This window comes from Diorhabda sublineata, chromosome 4 (assembly GCF_026230105.1).
Source record: "Diorhabda sublineata isolate icDioSubl1.1 chromosome 4, icDioSubl1.1, whole genome shotgun sequence".
Lineage (NCBI taxonomy): Eukaryota > Metazoa > Arthropoda > Insecta > Coleoptera > Chrysomelidae > Diorhabda > Diorhabda sublineata.
In genome coordinates, this window is record NC_079477.1 from 5209873 (window position 1) to 5232764 (window position 22892).

Sequence of the window (22892 nt, forward strand, 5' to 3'; positions counted from 1 at the left end):
TAAATTATTCCGGCCCATAAAAAATATGAATAGTAAAAATGTTTATACCATTTAAGAGCACACGACTAACAGAAAAACTATAAATTTAGCATTGGGTAATAATTCAACGACGATTACTCAATAACAATGTTGAAAACATTCAGAATTTAACATAAAAGTCAATATTTCAGCAAACTGAGAAATACTCACTTTCCACTGCGCTTCTGGTGATCCAACGATGGTGACTCTTCTTTCATTTTGTGTTTCTTGCGGTTTGGTTTCATCAATAGGCGCGATTTTAACTGACGCACCAGAGAATCTAATGATGTTTCTAATATGAGATCCCTTGGTACCGATGATGGCCCCGACGGCATTATTAGGGATGTACAAATAAGTAGTTTCTTGGGTATCACCACCGGATTGCGTTCCTGCGGGGTACATACCAGGATAAGGAGCCTGACCTGTGTAAAGCCCTCTTGAACCATAGCCAATTCCTTTAAGGAGAACATGATAATGACATATTTGAAATTATTAAACGGCAATTACAGTTGAATATACATTATACTTTAGATCAAAAATTAATAAACGACTCTCAGATAATTTTGAGTTGAAAATAAGATTCAATAACTGTATATTCAATAATTACTGTTTGTCATAAGGATTTTGAAAATGATTCAAAAGTCTTTGGCAGAAAAATTTTGTCGAAAATCGATACCACTTTTTTAACCCTCACATGGTTTCGATTTTCTAATCATAACTTATCAACACATAACAAAATAAGGAAATGTGAAACAATGATGTTCCTAATTCGTTTCCTATTTAAAGTAAATCTACATATGATCCAATTTAGAATAATATACGGGTTTAATTGATTTTCACGCAAAAACTGTTATACTATATTGGCTACTTTCCATCAACAGTTTTTTTATTTGCTTAATGAAACCAATGATTCCTTTACAGAGGTCACTGTTTTCATCAAATTACTGTATTCTTATACTTCTAACTAGAGAAAGGTTTATTTCTAAATATCTTCCTAACATTTTAATCAATATTATTCACTTCGATTAGACCTTCCAATCAGTAAGTTAACAATTTCACTGATTTCAAATTCGTGGTCTCCTCAATAATATTCACTTCAACTTATCTATTCTTTATCAGAACATTATGAAAACCAAATGTTTAACTTAATGTTAAATAATAATAAGAATTGTATGAGATTTAAACATAAATAGTGAAAAATAATAAGCTTACCACGTTAGACAAAAAATATAGTTTAATCTCTTTTCTGTGAATCTCTAACATAATAATGTTTTTTTTTACAACATACATTGTACTTAGGAAGTGAAATAGTCCACAAAAACTTATGATAACTTATTTTTCTAATGGTAACATTACTTGTAGTTTCGTATTGTTGTAATTCAAGATGATCTAACCTGCAGTAGCCATCATCGCCATTGGATGTAATCCAGGAAACATCATCGTCTGGGGTGCCATAGCTTGAAGGTCGTTTTCATAGCTTTGTCTTAATTTAGAACTAATTTGGGATTCGGCTCTACTCATATTCTCAATTGATCCTTTAACAGTAATAATACGTTCCAGATTGAAAGAATTGATGTCGTTTATACTAGAAACGGTAATCTTAGTATCAGTGTCCTGCATTATTCTTTTTATAGTATTACCGCCCTTTCCGATTATCCTTCCTATAAGGTTATTGTGGGCTAATATTTTCAAAGAAATTTCGCTAAAAAAAAAGAAATACATGTTTACTCTTTATAAACACAAATCAACACCAAAGATCAATAATCACGAACTAAATACAAAGTCTATACGAAGATGGTCCCAGAAGTGCCGGCCCGACAAAGAAAACACGAAAATTTTGGGAAAATATATATATTGTTTCAACCTATTCTACTTTTAGCTACATACACTTTTCCCAGCGATGTTCAAAGTTCGATACCTTTTTTATAATAAGAATCGTCAAGCTACTCAAAATAGCCATTAACTGCCGATATCACCTCTTGATGGTTGGAAAATCTTTTACCACCGAGCCATTTTTTTAAGTCTGGGAACAGAAAATAATCCGGGGGGCTTAAAACTGGAGAATAGGGTGCATGAGGTATCAATTCAAGCTTGAATTCATTAATTTTGGCCATTGCAATAACGGATGTATGAGCTGGTACACAGTCTTGATGAAACAACACTTTCTTTTGAGCCAAATACGATCGTTTTTGCTTGATTTTCTCGCTAAAACGTTGTAATTAGTTCGCATAATACCCGCTGTTGATAGTTTTTCCTTTTTCAAGATATTTAATTAAAATTATCCCACGCACATCCGAAAAACCTTGCCTGTAGATGGAATGGTCTTTGCCATTTTTGAACCAGTTCTCCCTTTTCAGTCCATTGTTTTGTTTGTTCTTTTGTTTCAAGTGTGAAATGATGGACCCACGTTTTATCTATGATTATAAAACGGTACAAAAATTCGGCTATATTTCAATGAAAAATTGCCAATTACTCGATGGAAACATCTTTCGCGATGCTGTTTTTGTTACATTGTGAGCAAAAGCGATCATCAGCAATAACCTATTTATAGTATTCAATGTTATAATAAAAAATAGAAATTTTCAAAAAAATTGGTAAACGACACCATAATATTTCGCAAAATTAAAAATATTAAATAGCAAAAAATATATTAATGGTAGAATTATATTTTTTATCTCATACTATGTGATCTAAATCGAGTAAGTTGTAATTATAAGAATCTCACCCTTTATTTGTGTTATTTGCTTCTTGTTGCATAACTTCCAGAATTCTCTTACATGCGTTAGTACAATTTTCTGGATTTCCATAAATAGTAATGGCTTTTTCTAAAGAACCAACGTTATCCTTCCTGTGAACGTCCACTCGTGCCCTGGTTTGTTGTGTTATTTGTCTTATCGTTGAACCCTGCCTACCAATAATAGCTCCTACCTACAAAACATGAAAAACTCACTATAATACTACATGGTGATCAACTTTGGATGATCTTTCATAGAAAAAAATACTAATTAACAAAAATTAACAAGATTAGAAAGATATCTTATTTAAATTGAGCAAATTGTAATGATTACTATGTTACTATTCTATAGTTAAACAGATTGCTGGCCAGTTATTTATTCATAATATTGAAATCAATTTAAAAAAAATATGATTTCTATTTTTTCGGTTAATTAATTTTTAATGCATGTATCTGTATCTATTTAATTTGCTCGTTTTTTATTCAAGAACTTGTAAGAGACATCGAACAAAAAGACGGTTTTATTATTGTTTTCTAATAAATCAACAAATATTATGCTGGGCAAAATGATCAATTATCGTTTCTTAGGGAGAAATCATTCAGTATGTTTATTTAACCCCGCGATTACCCGTGGACCACCTCTAGGGGTTCACGGGAGACTCGACGAAGGTCTAAGTTTATCGTGACGAAAAATGTGGATCCATGAAAATTTGGTTTCGATAGTAAACAACTTAAATGTTAGCATGACTTATCCTATCAATATAGGCGGATAATATTTGAAGAAGCTCAGCCACTTTCACTTGTAAAAATATGCATTTTTCATATTCAGTAGAACGCGTCGACATTTGCCGTTGCCGCGCCGGCCGCCGCCCCGTCCGCCACTCTTGCTGAGACGTGCAAATTAATACGACTTGTGGTGTATATGCTTGCAATCTTGCATGAACTTGTTTAATTCGATGTCAAGGATAAACGCAGTGCTTTGTTTCCGGAATTTGACAAAGAAAAGTGAATCGATATTAGTGTTGGCTGGTGACGGAATTTGTTTCCAGACTTTCGAAAAGAAAAATAAAGTAAATCGGTATCAGTGATTGCCAGTGTCGGAAAAGTGAGTACATAAATAAATTATAAATTTTACGATGGAGGAAAATATTGGTCGATGCGAATTTTCACAGTTTTCAAACATATCGCTAATAGAATGCATTGATGAAGATACTCAGACATACGTTGAACATTTGATTGCATTGCTGATGATTTTAAAATCAGATTTGAAGATAATCTGTAGATGGAAATACCACCGTGGATCATGAATCTATTTGATGAAACGGATGGAAAGTTTTCTAAATAAAATTTGTGATAATTGATTGGTTCTTGTGCTGTTACTGTAGATTTCAAAAAAGTAAAGTCACTTTTTGGATTGGTTAATTTTGCTCTTATGATATCCAGTCACGGCACAATCAATTGAAAACTTGTTTAGAGTTAAATTTATTGCCAAATAATTAATTAACCCTTTGAAGCAATCAATTCTAACCCTTTTTTTTTCGAAAACTATTAATTGGTCGTTAAAACTCAGCCACATCGCAAGTTTTCATAGATAGATCTAATCTTCACTTTTTGGAAATTTGTAGTTGGAAGGGTTCCATCGGATCCAGCAAAATTTTGAAAGTGATCTATGAAACAAAAAAATTTGAGAACCAATTATTTAACCGAAATGTACAAGAATTTACCTATATATGTAGATAGAGCAATCGCGAAAATTACTTATTTATTCAGAAATCCAATTTTGAAAAGTGTATTGACTACTGAAATTTTTCGGTATTTACCACGTAAGTCTTAAATATATCAGTACTGGGAAATATTTTTGTAAAATGACTGTGACATTCGGCTTCAATTATTTGATTTTCATAAGGCTGGCGGTTAAAACTTACTTAATTACAAATTTTCCATGGCAGTTGGCGTTTTCAAACTAAAATTCTATTTCAGAACATAACCTCAAAAACAAACAACAAGGATTAAAATCAGCTGAGTTTGATATCAACTTGACATAGTGTGGAAATTGCCTATACAAATAAGATATACCCAAAAGATGACGCTGTATTTGGAGGTAGATTTTAACTGAACCAATCGGCGTAAATTTCTTTTAGGTCAAATCTACTACATCGTTTTATACAAGTCGTTGAAAATTTCAATGATGAGCTGTTTGAGTCACAAATAACTCGGACTACTTGAATTTAACTAAAATTACTACATTCAAACACTAGCGACACTCTGGAAAGTTTTTGAATTTTCATTTATACACTTTTTCATTAAACGAATGAGTGGAGAAGAAGTGAAATTGAAAGATGCTCCGACAAAAAAGCACGTGAGTTAAAAATATCCAAAAAATAGAATAAAGTATCCACAAGTAAATATTTCATTTGAAACTTTAGTATTCGAGGTGTGATACTTGTGGTTGTAGATTTTCTTTAGATTTTACTCACGTCTATCGATTCAATAAGTTTAATAGTAGATTAAGAATTGAGAATAATATGATTGAGATTTCCTACCTATACTTTTTAAACTACAAGGCTATGGAATAAATTGATGGAAGATATTTAGGTGGCGAGTAGCTCACTCACTCTGTACAAAATTTATAGTATATTAAGATGCCAATTATTGTTTTATTACTCTTGATGGTAGGTATAGATATTTTGTAATATAGATATTTATAGTTTGTTGGTTTGTAATATCGAAACCTTCAATACCACCGAATTGAGAATCAATCAACGATTAACCTTGGTAAAATTCAATATTTAAGCTGAGTTTTGAAATTTAAAAAGCTGAACAAACTTGTTCTAGTATATCGAGGGAAATTTTTTATTTACATTCTCTATCTATTTTATTTGACTAAGATAATCGAACCCAGTTATAATTCTTTCATATTCTCACACAATTATCTTATTTTAAGAATTGGAGTGGGATGTGTTGCGAGTTAGACAAACCGATAGATAAATATACCTAATAATAATTTCTTTTTATAACGAAACCAATGAGATCCAACTAAATTCAATACGAACACACTTTTTAAGCACGCTTATGTATGTGGGTTTATTTGTTAATTTAGACTAAGAGCAAGAGCTTTTTTAGTAAAAATTTCTTTCGACAGAGGTTTCGAGCCTCCGATCTCCGTGTGAGAAATTTAGCATTTAAACCTCACCAACTACACCGTTACGACTCGAGACACATTTCGACGAGATGTAGGTAAGTATATAAGAAGCTAAGCCATTTTACTAGGGTGGCATCAATTAACGAAAGTAAAGAGTGAAAAACAAATATAGTTTACACAAACTAGAAAACGCGCTTTTATAGCACATTACAATAAAAAGTTAATAATAATTTTTAAAATAAGCTTAAAACAAAAATGAATGAAAAATAATAGTATTATTGTAAAAAAAAACGGGAGCGCTTTGATCCATATTTCTCATACACAGATTTTTAGTTTGACGTGCTTTAAAAGTGTGTTTTTTAGTTTTTTTTTTTTTTCAACTATAGGTATTTATTAAGAATTTAACAACTAGTTTCGATATATAACATCATCAGATTCAGACTACATTTGTTGAGAATCATTCTGTTCATCTTTAAACATCGTTTTGTTGCCTTGGAGTAGGTATTCATCTAAATTTGATTTTATATTGCGATCGATAATCATTTTTTGTTACCTCGAAAATAATCAAGTGAGAAATTTTTCTGTGGTCTCCCTCAGACGCTATCGTAAAATTGTAGAGCGCAATAAAAATGCAAACCGCAATTGGAAGGATGTTTTATAAACCAAAAAAAAACATTGTAAGATAAAGTTTCAAATCAGCCAACGACCCAAGGGATTTACTACGCAATTTACTATTTTTTTAATCATCATAAGTAGTAGTTCAAAAATTACAGTGTTTTTCAATAAAACAATGTTTCTATTTTGTAAAGAATAGTGACAAACCGATGATTTCGATAGAAAAACTAGAATGAACTGATATGTTTTCTGAACAAATCAACCATTTATTGACTGGTTTGTTAAATTTATACGTGGTTCTATAAACAATGACGCCTCAGGTATTTATTGCCTAAAAATCCACAAAATCTTTGTGTTAAACACTAAATTGGAAATAAAAATCAAGATGACAATCTAAATAATCATATAATGTGTAGGATTCATTCAAATTGGAAGTCAGTATACCATGGTGCTAGTAAAAATCTAAAATCCAATTCCCGTCTTTTTCCCGGTTTTTCTAGGTTGGTTTTCACATTTTCTCGATTGAAATTTCGTGAATTTACTACATTCTCATTATGATAAATATTTATTTTAAAAAATATAAGTATAATAAAACAACAAAGTTATTTTTATTTTTAACTAATTCTTGATCAACTACTGCAAGCTGTTTTTGAGAGTCTTCAAGGATTTTTGTTGTTTTTTCTTCCCAGTTTTTCTCTTTGTTTTTCTATTTTTTTTTTAGTTTCCAGCAAATGTTGTGATTTTTCGTCTTTTTGAGTGGGCAATTCCTCATAGAGAGGATCATAGATTTTGAAATATCTACATTTCTAGGTCGACCAATTTTTTGTAGATAATCATAAACACAAAATCTCCTTATTGGCAGAAAATCCTCACATTGCCATGAGAAATTATCAGAACTTTTTTACTACTGTTGTCGATAATTTCCATCCAGAATCAGCCCTTAAAATGTTGCAATTGTTTGCAGTCAACAAAATGTCAGTTGCACGGATTGTTCTGGATCTTTGCCAGTCTTATTGGAATAAAGGAAACTTATTGCTTCAGTTAATTTGAATACTAAGGCGCATTTTTCCTAAAGTTTGAAATCCGTCGTATACATCAAATAGTTTCTACAATCTTTGCGAAATATCAACATGTCCTTATTTTTGACTTTTGATTTTGACATATCTTGCACTTTTTTGAGGTTGTAGAATGAACCATTGGTATCTTTTTTGAAAATATATACTTTATACATACGAGTGCTTTGAAGAATTTCCCCTGCCTCATCAAGTTATTCAGAACAGAAATATTTATTTCTTTAGATGGTTCTAACCATTATATTTTTCTGTCAGACGTGAGGTTGCTTTTTGACGATTTTTGATGAGCTTATAATAATTGAAATCGGCATCGGAGAATTCATATTTTTTCCAAACATTCAATTTTTGAAAATAAATCGTAATTCTAGGTGTGCAATTCAGTAGGCAGTGTATGTAGGTCATTTCAATCGATAAAAAATTATTTGATTATAATTATAGGTTTTCATCTACAACAAGGTTGGAAAAAATGTCTTCTTCTTCTTTTTCTTCTTATTTTAAGACTGTGTCTTGTGTTTTCAAAGAGGCAGCCTAAGTTGTGACTGCGAGGACCAGCTCTCATACCAGCGCTTTGGTGGTCTTTCAGGCGGTCTACTTGTATTGGGTCTCTCTTCCTTTGCGATTTTCGCCAGTCGATCGTTGTCCATTCTATTGACATGATCTCTCCATGCTCTTCTTCTAGTTCTGGCCCATCTCACTATATCCGGAACGTCACACATTCTTCTAATTTCATTGCTCCTTATTCTGTCTCTTAATGTTTTCCCTGTGATTGAGCGTAATGTCTTCATCTCGGTCGTTTTAAGAATCCGCTTAGTAGTTGTAGTCTCCGCCCTCGTTTCTATGGCGTATGTCATTACTGGTCTGACACAAGTTTTATATATCCGTGTTTTGCTTTCGATACATAAAAATTTATTCCTCCATATCACGGTTCGAAGGAATCCTGATATCCTAGATGCTGCTGTTGTTTGCGTTTTGACTTCTTGTTTCAAGTTCCTATTGCTCGTGATGTTAACCCCTAAATATTTAAAAGACATAACCTGTTCTACACTTTTATTATAAATTGCCAGTTTGCATCTTCTTGGTTCTCTCGCTATTGTCAAGGATTGTGTCTTTTGTTTCGATATGATCATATTGAATTCTCCTGCAACTGTTTCAAATCTGTGTAGCAGTTTTTGCAGATTATCCTCATCTTCAGATATCACAACCGCGTCATCAGCGTAACAAACTATCTTAAACTCATGTTTTCCCATTCTGTATCCTCTGCCTGCCGTTTTGACTTCTTTTATGATTTCGTCCATTATAATGTTGAAGAGTATTGGGCTGAGACTATCTCCTTGTCTGATCCCTGTTGATACTGTCATTTTACTGGAGAGTTCGTTGTTTACTCTTACATATGTGCTATTTCCGTTGTCCATGTCCCGAATGATGTCTATTGTCCTTTGGTTTCCTTTTTCCCTCGTAAACCAAAGGAAAAAATGTATTTTTTATATTTAAGCAAAACAGTGTTTTTTATGTTTTAAACGATTTTTATTGATTTAAACCAATTTTTTAAAAAATTACTCCGAAATACGTACTAAAAATTTTTATTGCCTACTATTTTATTTAAATAATTTTTTAGCAGAATAATGGTTTACGTAATATGTTGATTATGATTGGTGATTTCTTTTTTCTTTCTTAACTATCTGAACTGAATGTTCTTCTTCATGGGTAAAATAATTTCTAAAATTTAATTTAAAAGTTTATTGTTTCATATCATTGAAACGTAGGAGTTAATTAACTACAGGAATTTTTCGAAAACTGAAGTTGAGTGAGACCACTTTCAACCTACACGATTTTTTATTATTTAGCTAAATCTAAAAACATATGAATCAAAAATTATCGTATTTATTCGATAATAAGACCAACCATAATTATGTCCGCAACAAAAACAATTTATTTATAAATTCTGAAATCTTAAAATAAATTTTTCTCATTTAAAAGTCTTCTGCATTGAATTCCAAAAAGTGAAATTAATCTAGTGAATCAATTATAAATACAACAAATATTAACTCACCATATCACTTTGTACAAGTATCCTCAAAGGAAAGTCAGTTTGTCTGCTTTGTCCAGGTAAACCTCCAAACGGACCGCCTGGACCCCTAGGATTTCGTTTTCCTCTTTTTTCCACAGCCAGTTCGACCTTTAAAGTCTTACCTTCTACTTCGACACCATTCAGCTTATTTACTGCCCTAAAACAAAAAATATTCACAAATTAGACTCGTTATTTGCCATAGTGAGTTAAATGGTGAAACGTATCTTAGGCTAAGGACGACACGGAAATTGAATCTTTCCACATTTATCCTGCTGTCGATTGTCGTCGAATAACCGATACCCGACAAGTGACGGATCGCAATAAGCTCATTGTATTAATGATACTGTAAAGGTCTTTGGAAAAGAGGAGAGAGTAAAGAATGCACTGGATTCATCCAATCGATCAATCAATTGATTTTTATTTCTTAAAGATTTGAGAAATGAAGGGGACAAATTTTTCAAGTATTTCAGGAGCGTATCAAATTTTGATGATTTACATGTAAGAATCAAAGATTAGATACAATGGGGGTGTCGTCTTTCCATCGCCAATAACACGACAGTCGAGTATGGTTTCACCAGCCGCGACATTATATACAGCCCACAAAAATTATCGCATCACTCATTATTTTTTAAATATTTTAAATGTGTTGCCTGTTTTTCGAATTTTACTATTATTACGAATTAAAACACCAATATATACGCCTTTTGCAACATTTATTTTATTTCAGTTTAATCTACAGAGGATAAAAAGTTTGGTTCACCAAAACATAGAAAATATCAAAAAAATTGTACAAAACATCTATACAAAAAACGAATGGTGCTTCTCGCTCTAATTACAGCTTCCTTTCGTTTTGGAAGGCTTCTAAACAAGTTCTGGACGTATCCTTGCGGCATGTTTTCCCAGAAATTAAAAAAAAACATTTTGAAGATCATCTAGTGTTCTTATTGGTGCCGGATGTTGCTGAATTTGCCATCCTAGATGGTTCCAGACATGCTCTATTGGGTTAAGGTCCGGGCTACGATCAGGCCAATTCAGGATGGGTATCTCGACCTTCCAACTCTTCCATCATTCATCGGTACTAACTCCGTGCGAGCCTCGAAAGAAATTCCTCCCCAAACCATAATAGAGCCACCACCAAAGCTTTCAGTTTGACAAAAATTAACCTGATCGTACCGTTCACCACGTCGCCTATATACTGGTACAAGCCTATCTGATGAAAAAAGACAAAATCTTGATTCATCCGTGATTAAAATATTCGACCAATCTTGAATATTCCAATTTGCGTGTTTAAGAGCAAATTCCCATCTTGCTACTGGATGTTTTTTGCTCATGATAAGAAACCAGAAATATCTATTAAGTTGATACATATACAGATCCCAAAAAACAAAAATGAAATATTGAAAATATCCTAAAATATCAGTGATGCAATAATTTTTGTGGGGTGTATTATATTATAATCTTCGTCCATAATGATGTGTACCCGGCGTCGTTTAAACGACAATGGGTTAAATTTGAAACTGGCCTTTATGGACTGTATGGAATAAAACAACGAATGAAATAAGAATCAAGAACCACCTATGCTAGAAAATATACCATAAGGAAGCAAAAAGAAACTTATAAAGTATCTGAAAGACTGCATCCATTTGAAATACAATGTATACTTATCACTTTTCTCAATTTATATCCTATTTTATTTTGTTTTTCCAGTAAATATCCTTATTCATTTCATTCTTTCGACTAGAATTAACTTACATAATGAGTCGCTATACTTGTAATGTTACATAAACATGAACAAATTATATCCAAGTCACCATCGATAGTAAATAAAGTTTGCATCTTTGAATTTTCTGATGAAAAATGTATATTTTGAGATTTTGTTTGAGTTTAAGGAGCAACAGTTTCAACACGCTAGAGATAGGGTTAGGGAGGGTTATGGGTGTGGAGCTAGGAGTGTCACGTAGCCTCGGAAGTATGCGCACAAGCAGTATCAAGAAACAACGTTAAACCTAAAATGGCTTACAAGAAGTGTGAAAATCAAATTCATTTCAACTATTAACTATTATGAAAATTACAGAAGAGTTTATCAGCTAAGAATCTATATAAAGAATGGTAAAAAAGTCGCTGGGGTTAGGAGTAGGATTGAATATCTTAGGAAAATCTGAGATTGGAAAGCTGAATACGGAATTCAACTATTTAATTGCTTCTATTTGTCCTAATATTATCCAAATTTATTTTAACCTTGTGACGAACATAAAAAATATGTAAAAAATTAATTATTACACGTACAATATAAAGAACGTTTATATACCACCTGAATCTGTGATTATTAAGTAAAAAACGTGACGATTTTATAACATATTATTTTGTTGGAATTGAAGGTGTAATTTGCAGTAACGACACGGTAAGTTATAATATTGCTATGAAAAATTCACACCAGTCATTTTCAACCAATTAAAACGAGTTTTTTTGATAGATCGCCATGGCAACGCCATGGGTTTTATCGAATTTTTTTTTCTTTGGGATAACATATTGGACATTTATTGATACCATAATAAAATGTTTTCTAAGCTATTCTTCCTTTCATTTTATAATATCATATCGCACGGTTTTTCTAAGTAGAAGGTTGTACACTAACTACGTTTTTCGCAGTTAACTTTTTGTGAGAGGTTTTTTACATATTAATTCATTTTGAGACGGAAAATTTTTCTTAATCGATATCACGAGTCAATATCACATCATATGCGAGTAGAATACTATATTTTATCCACGACAACTGAATATTTCCAGACTTTGTATTGGATATTTAATAATTATGGTATAGATGGTATTTATTTATAGTTAAAGATAATCCCTTTTGAGTGTTAAAAATTCATATGCCATATTATATACTTTCGTTGACTTTTCAGGCAATAAATTTAATGAGGCAACTTCAGCAGCTTCTCTAATTTCTGGTGGTGTTAAAGAGAAGTCATTCTCATATTCTATATCCATTTTTAGTTGGTTTATCAACATAATTTGATACAAAATATTAAAACAATGAGAATTCTAAAGACTCAATAATACAGGTTCGAGTCAAGTTTCAAAAACTATGGTACGTTAAATAGACAAAACCATTCAACGTCGCTGATAGCTAAGTGTTAATGCTCCGTGGATACAAACATACAAACTACAAGTCGCGGATTCGAATCCAGTTTAAGAAAATTTATTTCTGTGAAGCATTGCCAAAAACTCGATGGAAACATCGTTCACGACGCTGTTTTTGTTTCCATTGTGAGCAAACGCGGCACCCATATTGCTCACAGCTTTCTCATGTCCAAATTTTCAGTTAATATGCGATGTAGCGTACTTTTTGAAATGCTTACTACACCTGCCAGCTCGCGCACCTTCAGTGTCATCCAGTACAGCTTTGTGGATTTTCTTCATAATTTCTGGAGTCGTCACCTCATTTGATCGACCACTGTGATGCTGGTCTTTGCAGGAGTAGGCTCACCCCCAGTAGAATCTAGTTCAGCTTTTATATTGGTTGGGCTAACGCCTTCTAAATGAAGGTATGACTAATTTGTTCCATGTTTACAAATTCACTGAAAACGTTCACTATTGATGGCTGGCAATCAAATACAAGTAACTATCGCCATCTGCAGGTCAGGCCAGGTATTCATGGGACCCTCCTCGTAGGTATATGTGGCTACTAAAAATCTGTGTGTTAAAGATAACATATCTTTGGTTCTTTGCTTTCTATATAACTTATTTTTGTCAACAATAAGATGTTTTTCCTTCCATCTAATAATTTTCATTGGACTTAAGTAAAAGCAGCTATATAACGGAACAGTACTAATAATAACCTTTCATCACACAGCGTATTGTGTTTCATTTAGTTATTTTTTCCATCGAACCTATTGTTGCTAGAAACGCATTGATTGAAATTTTCATTTTTCGTAGTTAAATCTTATCGATAAAAATTTTTTATTATTATTAAGGTATAAGAGGCTCATTTCAGACTATTACAATTAAACATGTATGTTGAAATAATATGTGTTTGTGACTGTCGCGTTTATTAAAATTTCATGTTATATTTGTATTTTGACTTGTATGACTTGCATTTAATATAATGTCTGGAACTTATTGTATCACCCACGTGCCTTAATAGAGGTAGCTGCAACTATTCATTGAAATGTCGATAAAACGTGTTAGTGATTGCACAAATAAAAATTGCATAAATAAAATCACAGGAAGTAATTAGGCATGTGGCGATTGTTTAACCTCAGTTAAGTAAAAAATTCGAAAAAAGAAAATACGCAGTATTATGTAATAGAAACAAATTCGGTATTATTATACAGGATGATCCGGGACTTGATACAAAAGTGAGTAGATGAAGTGAAGATGACGCCGTGACATAAAAAAATTTTTATGCGACAATTCGTTTCTGAGTTATAGGTCTTAAAGTTACGAAATCAGAACTTATATTTAAGTAGATTTTCTAAAGTATACAATCGAACGTTATGAATTTTTAACGAATTATTAGGTATGTCCATCTAGTGTTCTACACTACTATCTGAAGGCCAGGGACGGCTCTTGCCCAATGGATAACAATCCGTAACTTTTACAGAGACTAACTGAACAATATAAGGATAGCAAAAATGAATGTTTCAATCGAATTTTTAACAAAAAGTTACTCTTTGTTCAACTCGATAAAAATCATGGATCAGCAGATATGTAGATTTTTAGATCGTTATACATGCCAAGGAAACCGTTCGTCATAAAGAGACATTCTGAAGAAAATTATCATAAATTGTGATTATTTATTAAAAATACTTACTTTAAAACAAAATTTCTAATTGAATTGCGCACTGTCGAACATCGTGTTATTATTTACATAAGGAAAAAATTGAAATGTAGAAAAATTTAGTTGGTTAGCCTACACCTGTAATAAATGTTGGAAGTGGGCACCTTCACTTAGGTTTCCTTGCTTGGCGTCTTCAAACTTGCAACATATGCTGTTAGGTTGTGTACGGACCTGTCCAGTTACAATGGAATTTTCTAATTTATCGAATTCGCGCGGCGCTTTCATCTGTTTTTTATAAATGGCGTACGCGCCTTTGACGTTTCTTTTTAGAACTTTCTATTATCGCAAGCGGTTTATTTATAGTATATCTTTTAAATAATTTAGAGGAAAGTCTATTTATTCATTTGTTGTGTTTCTTTTTGTTGTAGAACTTTGTAAAATTTTTTTTTATAAAATTTGTGTACACATAAGTCGTAGTGTATAAAATGAATTAGTGAGTAATATTTATAAGTGAATAGTGTTTGTAGTGTGTAAATAAATTAAGAACATAAGAGTCACTGTTTATTAATTCACCCCACGAATGAAAATAGTGTAAATAAATACGAAAAACGTTACACTATGTTATTTCTCAAGCAACTGCCGCCATCTCGTAATGCAGGTAGAGTGGAGAGGGTGGTAAATTACCATTAGCATATTTACATATATGCTTCTCCGACGAATTAACTCAAACAAATTATGTACTTTCAAAAGACGCAAGCAGTTCGGTTTTGCAAACATTTATTAAAGTTTATCCCATTACTACTTTACTTTATTAACTAATTTATACATGCAAAGGAAAAATTTTAAACTTACTGTTGAGCTTGCTCAGTTGTGTCATATGTGACGGCGACGGTTTGTGTGTTTGGGTCTTTCGATGTCAATTTGTCACAGGAAATAACACGTCCATGTTCGTTGAGGAGATGTTCGATGTCCTCAAATCTCACATGTGGACCCAAATTTGATATTATCACTTTTGATGTTTGGCTGTAACAAAAATAAAACGCAATTAGTATTTGGAAAATGAAAATCGAGTGACATCTAAAACTGGGTCTAAGCGGTGAAAGTTGGCAACTTCTGGCCACAATTCTCCGAACTCCGAATTCTCCCACTTTCATAGTCCACACAAAGTTGAGATAGAGTCGTCTACTTGTTAGTAAACAACTAGTTTGTCTTTACCTAAAATATTCTGGCAAAAATGTCGTCAATTAATGACGATGATTGGAAAGTGGCAGTTCAGATTTATCCTCTTTTTTATTATATCCTTCTGAAACTGATGGTTTTATACGCATCCTTCTTATTTTTCTTTTTATTGCTTATTCTTGAGTCTTAGTACATCTTGGATATGACGTAAACAAATCAATCGATTAATTCGTTTGTCCACGTCACAGACACGTTTATTCAATTAATATTTCCAACTAAGCAACCGTCCGCAATATGAGCAATCCTTTGATATTTGCTTAGAATGTTTGTTGCCAACATGTGGAAAATATAGTTATCTCTTACACGTGTTCCCAACTCTCATTGAAAATTAAATTTATCGCATTTACACCAAAGTAGATACAAATATGATTTTGACTTCCTAGCATATCTAAGATTGGAGCTCACCATGAGGTTTCAAATCATTTATTTAAAAACTTGACGTTCAACACAAATCAAAGTTTATAACGTTCTACGTTTCAATATTTTTCTAAAATTTTCCCTAATGTCATCCACTGTTTTTATAGTCAATCTGAAGCCTTACTAAAACATCTTTCATACAAATTTAAGAAAAACTAAGTCCGGATTAAATTTGATCAGACCATGTATTATTATACAGTGCTTTTCAGATAAAAGTATCCACCTTTAATAACTTTTGTAATTCTGGTATTTAGAAAAAATCCAAAAACACGTCAATTTATGTTGGAAGGGGCAAGCATTATGGCTTATTTAAACTTACTGGAAAAGCCACCCCCTCACCCCTAGCAGCATCCCCTTTATTTTTTTAAATTACTCTTCATATTTTTTATGTAAAATTTGGATGCTCCTCTTTGAACTGATTTCAAAAATGTATAATACTTGTAGGTTAAAGTGGTTAGTTTATGAGATAAACAATTTTTCTTTTAAGAGCACAAATTTTACTTATTATTTACTTTCACCTTATTTGCCTGTACTAAAATGGGTTGTACAACAGTTCAAACTCTTTAATCTTTTTAACTGTGCTATTTATTCTACTTGAAAAATCCAAACAACAAAAAACTCTACTTTTTATTAAAGTTTGACATTGTCAACTAGAATTTGTAGTCACTATCGATAGTGTAATTTGATACATTATTTATTTTGTTTCTCTGAAATGGTTTACTCTTTGCAAGAAAGAATTGAAATTGTAGGTTTATACTACCAAAATAATAATTGTGCAAGAGCTGCTGCTAGAATATTTAACGAATTACATGACGGAAGACATGCAACTCATAAGTATGTAATTCAACTGATGGAGAAATTTACCACAACAGGGTCTGTTTGCAATAAAGTGCATAAGCGAGAGGGACTCGTAAATAACGAAGCAATCCAAGTGGCAATTTTAGGGCAAGTCAGCTTAGAGGCTCAACAACCCCAATCGTTGTCAACAATAAGTAGAGCGATCGGTGTTTCATCTTCTACAGTTTTCCGAGTTCTACATAAATTCAAGTACCACCCATACAAAGTTAAGTTGGTGCACGAGTTGAATGAAGATGATTTTGATCGTCGTCTAGAGTTTTGCGAATCAATGACGCAAATTATCAATAACAATCCACAATTGTTAAACAATATTTGCTTTTCTGATGAATGCTCATAGTCATTAAACGGCTTAGTAAGTAGGCATAATTGTAGATATTGGGCTGAAAGTGATCCACATATTATGCGTGAATTCCATACACAACATCCCCAAAAGTTAAACGTTTGGTGTGGTATCCTAGGTGACCACATTGTCGGACCTTTCTTCATCAACGGAAATTTAAATGGTGAATCATATCTTGAGTTACTCAGGGAAGGGGTTGACCCACGTATTACAACAATAATAGAAAATGATGATAACCTTTCCGAAGATTTACTGGTATTTCAACAAGACGGAGCTCCCCCACACTATGCTATGCCTGTCCGACAATTTTTAAACGAAACATTCCCCGCTCGTTGGATAGGTAGAAGGGGGCAGATGATGGAGTGGCCACCTAGGTCACCGGATTTAACACCCCTAGACTTCTTTTTATGGGGGTATTTAAAATCAAAAGTTTATGCTACCCAACCAGAATCTCTGGATGATTTACGAGAGAGGATAGAAAATGAATGTCGACAATTAAATCCAGCCGTATTAAGCAATTTCAGAGAGGCATTTCAAAATAGATTATACCATTGTATGGAAGTGAATGGTACTCATTTTGAACACTTATTGTAACTTCATAATAAATAGCACAGTTAAAAAGATTAAAGAGTTTGAACTGTTGTACAACCCATTTTAGTACAGGCAAATAAGGTGAAAGTAAATAATAAGTAAAATTTGTGCTCTTAAAAGAAAAATTGTTTATCTCATAAACTAATCACTTTAACCTACAAGTATTATACATTTTTGAAATCAGCTCAAAGAGGAGTATCCAAATTTTACATAAAAAATATGAAAAGTAATTTAAAAAAATAAAGGGGATGCTGCTAGGGGTTAGGGGGTGGCTTTTCCAGTAAGTTTAAATAAGCCATAATGCTTGCCCCTTCCAACATAAATTGACGTGTTTTTGGATTTTTTCTAAATACCAGTATTACAAAAGTTATTAAAGGTGGATACTTTTATCTGAAAAGCACTGTATATGATAATTGTGTAAGGTTTGGCGATATAGGCATTACATTTTCATCCTGTTCATTTGCTTCGGACAACTTTGAATTGTCACCATCAAAGCATAATAAAGTGTTGTCCCTTTCTGCAGGAACCCCACTTATCAACTCTCAAGATTGATTGATTTATTGCATTAGAACATAGGTCAGGACAACTTCTACTTCTCTATGAATGCTTAAATATTTTTTTGTCTTTAAAATTTTTTTCTATTACCATAGCACCAATCATATGATCACTTATGATACCTGCTAAAACATTAACTTTTTTTGAGTATATGTGTGACTAATTTAAGAATGATTCTATTTCATATCATACCTAGAGCTAGAGAGAAACATTTAGACGTGGTCGTGACGTTGGATTCTCATTATATATATGACACCGATTTTATTGTTCTACAATGTATATTTTCGTTTTAATAACAACCCATTTTATCTACCATATCACTTGTGTAAATAAAGAATACACAGGAATTAAATAAACAGAAGATAAATAATCGTAAACCCAACTACAGTAATATAATGAATGAATGAATTCGTAGTTTTAGGATGTTACAGGTTTCGATATAATGTCCCACTTTTGTGACAGTCGTGTGTAGATTAAGCGATAAATAACTAAAGGAGTACAAGAAATACTTTAAAAGGGTACAAATAAAATCTACGCTTCATGTTCAACAACACATATTTTTAGATAAGAAACCACATTCCATTCCGAAATCAATTTAGTTGTGTACGAAGAATATCAGTACAGTCACTAAGAACTAAATCAAGTTAAAGCATAAAAACTAAGATTATGTTTGTATATGATTTTTCAATTGTTTCATTTAAGTAAAAAGCATTCATTGTTTAGCATGGAGAAAAGACATTTAGTAGAAGAATCACCTTGACAACTGATTTGGTCTCAAATCTCTAGGCACCAAATACGTTTGCATAAAGATTTTAACTGACAATCGTGCAGCAAGATTAGATATTAGTCTAGAACAAGTAAACTGGTCTTAAGCTCAAAAGGATCACAGTTATCGGTATAGTAGAGTGATGTACGGGGAGGAATCAGCAAATATGAAAGAATTGTTCATCCACGAAAAGTAAGAAGAGCAGGTGTTCGATTCCCCTATAATCCGTTCGAAACTAACCGATCTATCAAATGCAACATATTGCTCAACGACACCATACAGAGATGATTTTTATAGCAGCAATTACAACGATCTTATTCAACTAATAAGTTTCATACCCTCAAGTATTAAAACTAACGATGGAAAGTTTAAATCCGTTCTTGTGGCTGCTACTATAGCTGCTTTAGTGATCTCGTGTTCGTACTATCTGTCGTGAAACAGGATTTTGAACAACGCATCAACATTAATAACCCTAAGACAAAATTTCAGATTTGTCAATTCACCGAATTTGGAAAAAAAAACAAGATTAACATTAAACTTTTTTTTCTAAACGTATTCTCATCTAATTTGTATTATAAATCATTCTTTTCAACAAGCTATTTGTTAAATGATTATAAAAACATAAATTCAACTTAAAGCCTGACAGAAATGATTATAAAGTGGATATATTTATATTTGTACGTTGTGAATTCATTTTTCAATATTCCTCCCTTTTACCCAAGTAAAAACCGAATACACTTTTTTCAATGAAGGTAATTAAATTCATGTATAGGGCTAATAATTTTTAAGGTGCTTAGAAAACAATAATAGGGTTCAAAACGTTTTCGAAACAATAGCTTTGAATGTATTACAGCCATTCTGAAAAGTGTCTTTTACTTTCTTCCGACAGTTTATTGTTTGCGTATCAGATTCTATTTGATATTTTAACAAAGGGGCATTTAATTGATACAAGAAGTTTTTACAACAGTGGTTAGTTGCTATTGTTTCTTTGCCAACTGCATAACCTTTGATCTCGTTGCCGACGTCTCTCGATGTTACGAATTGAACGTGAAGTTTCATGTGACAATAATTTTATTGCAGATTTGACAGGTAATCGTTCTTTGTGCCCATGCGACATTAGGAAAAATTAACAGAAATATTTGGTTCAATGTTTTAAAACTGTCGTGTCCTAGTAACCAACGGAACTAACAAACGGACCAGAGCAAATTGATTACTATGAAATTAATGAAAATAATGTAAATGTACATTATATTCTGTGAGTAACATAAAGTTTTACATTATGTGAATCTTATATTTTCGTGAGAAGGTGATAGTTATTGTGAATACGACAGACTTCCAGCAATTCAAAATATTAGCTTAATATGGATTTTAAAGTGACCCAGTCACATTACGAACGATAGGAGTGAATCGTATCAACCAAGAAAATAAAAACGATATCAGGCATTCCAAAAAGTTTTTTTAGCAAATTTTGTTACACAATTACGTGTATTAAGCACCAGCGTTTTGATATTTCAATTCTCAGAAGATACGTCTAATTGAAGGTACAAAATCTCCTATCAAGTCGATATTTCACATAAGGTTTGTTGAAACTACAGTTTCTTGTACTTCAAAAAACCAGTTTCTCCATGAAATAGTCCTCTGCAGAGCTCAAACATGGCGTAATATCTAATTGGAATCGTTCACTCCTTGCTGTTAAACTAATGCCAAATTACTTAGTTAGAAAGATAGCCCAGAAGCACCTGCCCCAATAAACAAAACACAAAAATATTGGAAAAAGATATATTTACTTTTCAATAACTTTGGTACCCTTTTTATAAGAAGTCAAGCTCTTCAAACTAGCCATTAACTGCCGACATTGAAAAATTTTTCACCACCGAGCCATATTTTTAAGTCTGGGAACAGAAAATAATGTGGTGCATTGTCTAGATGAAACAACACTTTCTTTTTAATCAAATGCGGCGGTTTTTGCTTAATTTCTTCGCTCAAATTAGTTCGCATAATACTCACCGATGATAGTTTTCCCTTTTTAAAGATAGTCAATGAAAATTATCAGATACGCATCCCAAAAACCGACACCATGACCTTGCCTGCAGATGGAACAGTCTTTGACTTTTTGGATCCGAGTCTCCCTTTCCAGTCCATTGTTTTGATTGTTCTTTTATTTCGGGTGTGAAGTGATGTACCCATGTTTCATCAATGGTTATGAAATGTCGCAAAAAATCGGCTTTATTTCTGTGAATCATTACCAAACACCGGATGGAAACATCTTTCACGACATTGATTTTGTTTCATTGTGAGCAAACGCTTCACCCAAATTGCGCACAGCTTTCTCATGTCCAAATTTTCCGCACTTTTTGAAATGTTGCTATGTCTGCTAGCACGCGCACTTTCGGTCGACGATCATCCATTCCAGTACCAAATTTCTTCAACATTTCTAGAGTCGTCATCTCATTTGGTCGACCACTGCGATGATGGTCTTCTCAGGTCGTACGACCTCGCTTAAACTACCCAATAATTTACTGTGGATAACGAAGGAGCAGGCGGGCTCACCCAGTGTAGTTAGCTTTGATATAGGTTGGGCTAAGGTCTTACAAATAAAACTATCACATAACGAAGACCAATTTTGTCAATGTTTAGAAATTAACTGAAAACGTTCACTATTGATGGCTGCCAAACAAAAACTAAACAAACTTGCTATATAGATTGTGTACTTCTAATTAAGTGGTATATTTTAAGCAACTACCACCAGCTCTAGGTCAAGCGGTGGACGACAAACAACGTGTTCAACACTATTGTAATCACGGGGTTTTGAGAAATGATCAAATTAAAACATCTCAACATTCTTCAAAGCTTTACTAGAAATAATTAGCTTTAACAATGAACTGATACGAGCTAACTTAGTAAAAGCAGCAGATATGCCTTCTGATGATAAATTTCTCTGCACAGTCCATATACATTGAAATTCTTCTGGAACATTTTCTGAAATTGTATTTGGGAGTTTCAGTATCTCATTTTTTTGAATTTCTCTGATGTGGGTCCACATATAATAATACATTTTTCCTTCTTTTACACTTCAAAGTGTCCAAATTAATGTATTCTAGTAGAGGTGATTGACCCAGCATTTTTTTAAGAAAGTGACACCTCCCTCGTATATACGGCTAGACAAAATATGTGCGTTCTATTCTCATCCAACGGATGCATCGGAAATAGACGCTCAAAATAAACTGTAAATGTCTCTTCTGTTTTATATAGTAGTTTTACACTGACTACCTGCTATAAAAATCCGTCCCGAATTTCGTAACGAAATGATTTTTAACGTCGGTATTTGTCACAATGTTTTAAAATTATCTGACTGTTTCATTTCTCTAACAGTCACCTTTGACGTCAATTCGTAAACACGGGATTTTTGTCGAATCATTGCTCAGGGCTCCCTCGTCAAATAATTTCGTTTGTCTTCTTATATTTGTTATTATTTTAATAAAGGCAAATATTAATTCAATTATTAATTGATTATTTATAATAAACAATAAATGAAAACAATGAATTCAATATTTGAAATTGGAAAGGGCGTCGCCAGATTATGACTAAGGGGGGGTCAATAGGGCAATATGATGGAAAATAAAAAATATGAACGCCTGGTACAGTCGAGAGAATGAAGCGTTACACTTTGGTAGTCATTGTCTCGATGTCGAT

The 22892-nt window shown here is 32.6% G+C and overlaps 1 protein-coding gene across 4 annotated transcripts in view; it reads right to left on the reverse strand.

Annotated features, from left to right (window-relative positions):
- Positions 1–22892, reverse strand: part of LOC130442465 (insulin-like growth factor 2 mRNA-binding protein 1) — a 139989-nt gene that overhangs the window by 10822 nt on the left and 106275 nt on the right. For 2 of the 4 annotated variants that reach the window (XM_056776594.1, XM_056776596.1), the window contains 5 exons: positions 15286–15456; positions 9633–9807; positions 2744–2946; positions 1413–1720; positions 190–407 (listed from right to left, as the gene is read on the reverse strand). In XM_056776594.1, coding sequence (XP_056632572.1) covers positions 190–407; positions 1413–1720; positions 2744–2946; positions 9633–9807; positions 15286–15456 — 1075 coding nt within the window. Of the gene's footprint in view, positions 1–189; positions 474–1412; positions 1721–2743; positions 2947–9632; positions 9808–15285; positions 15457–22892 lie in introns of all 4 variants that reach the window. The other 2 variants (XM_056776593.1, XM_056776595.1) reach the window with 1 other exon arrangement.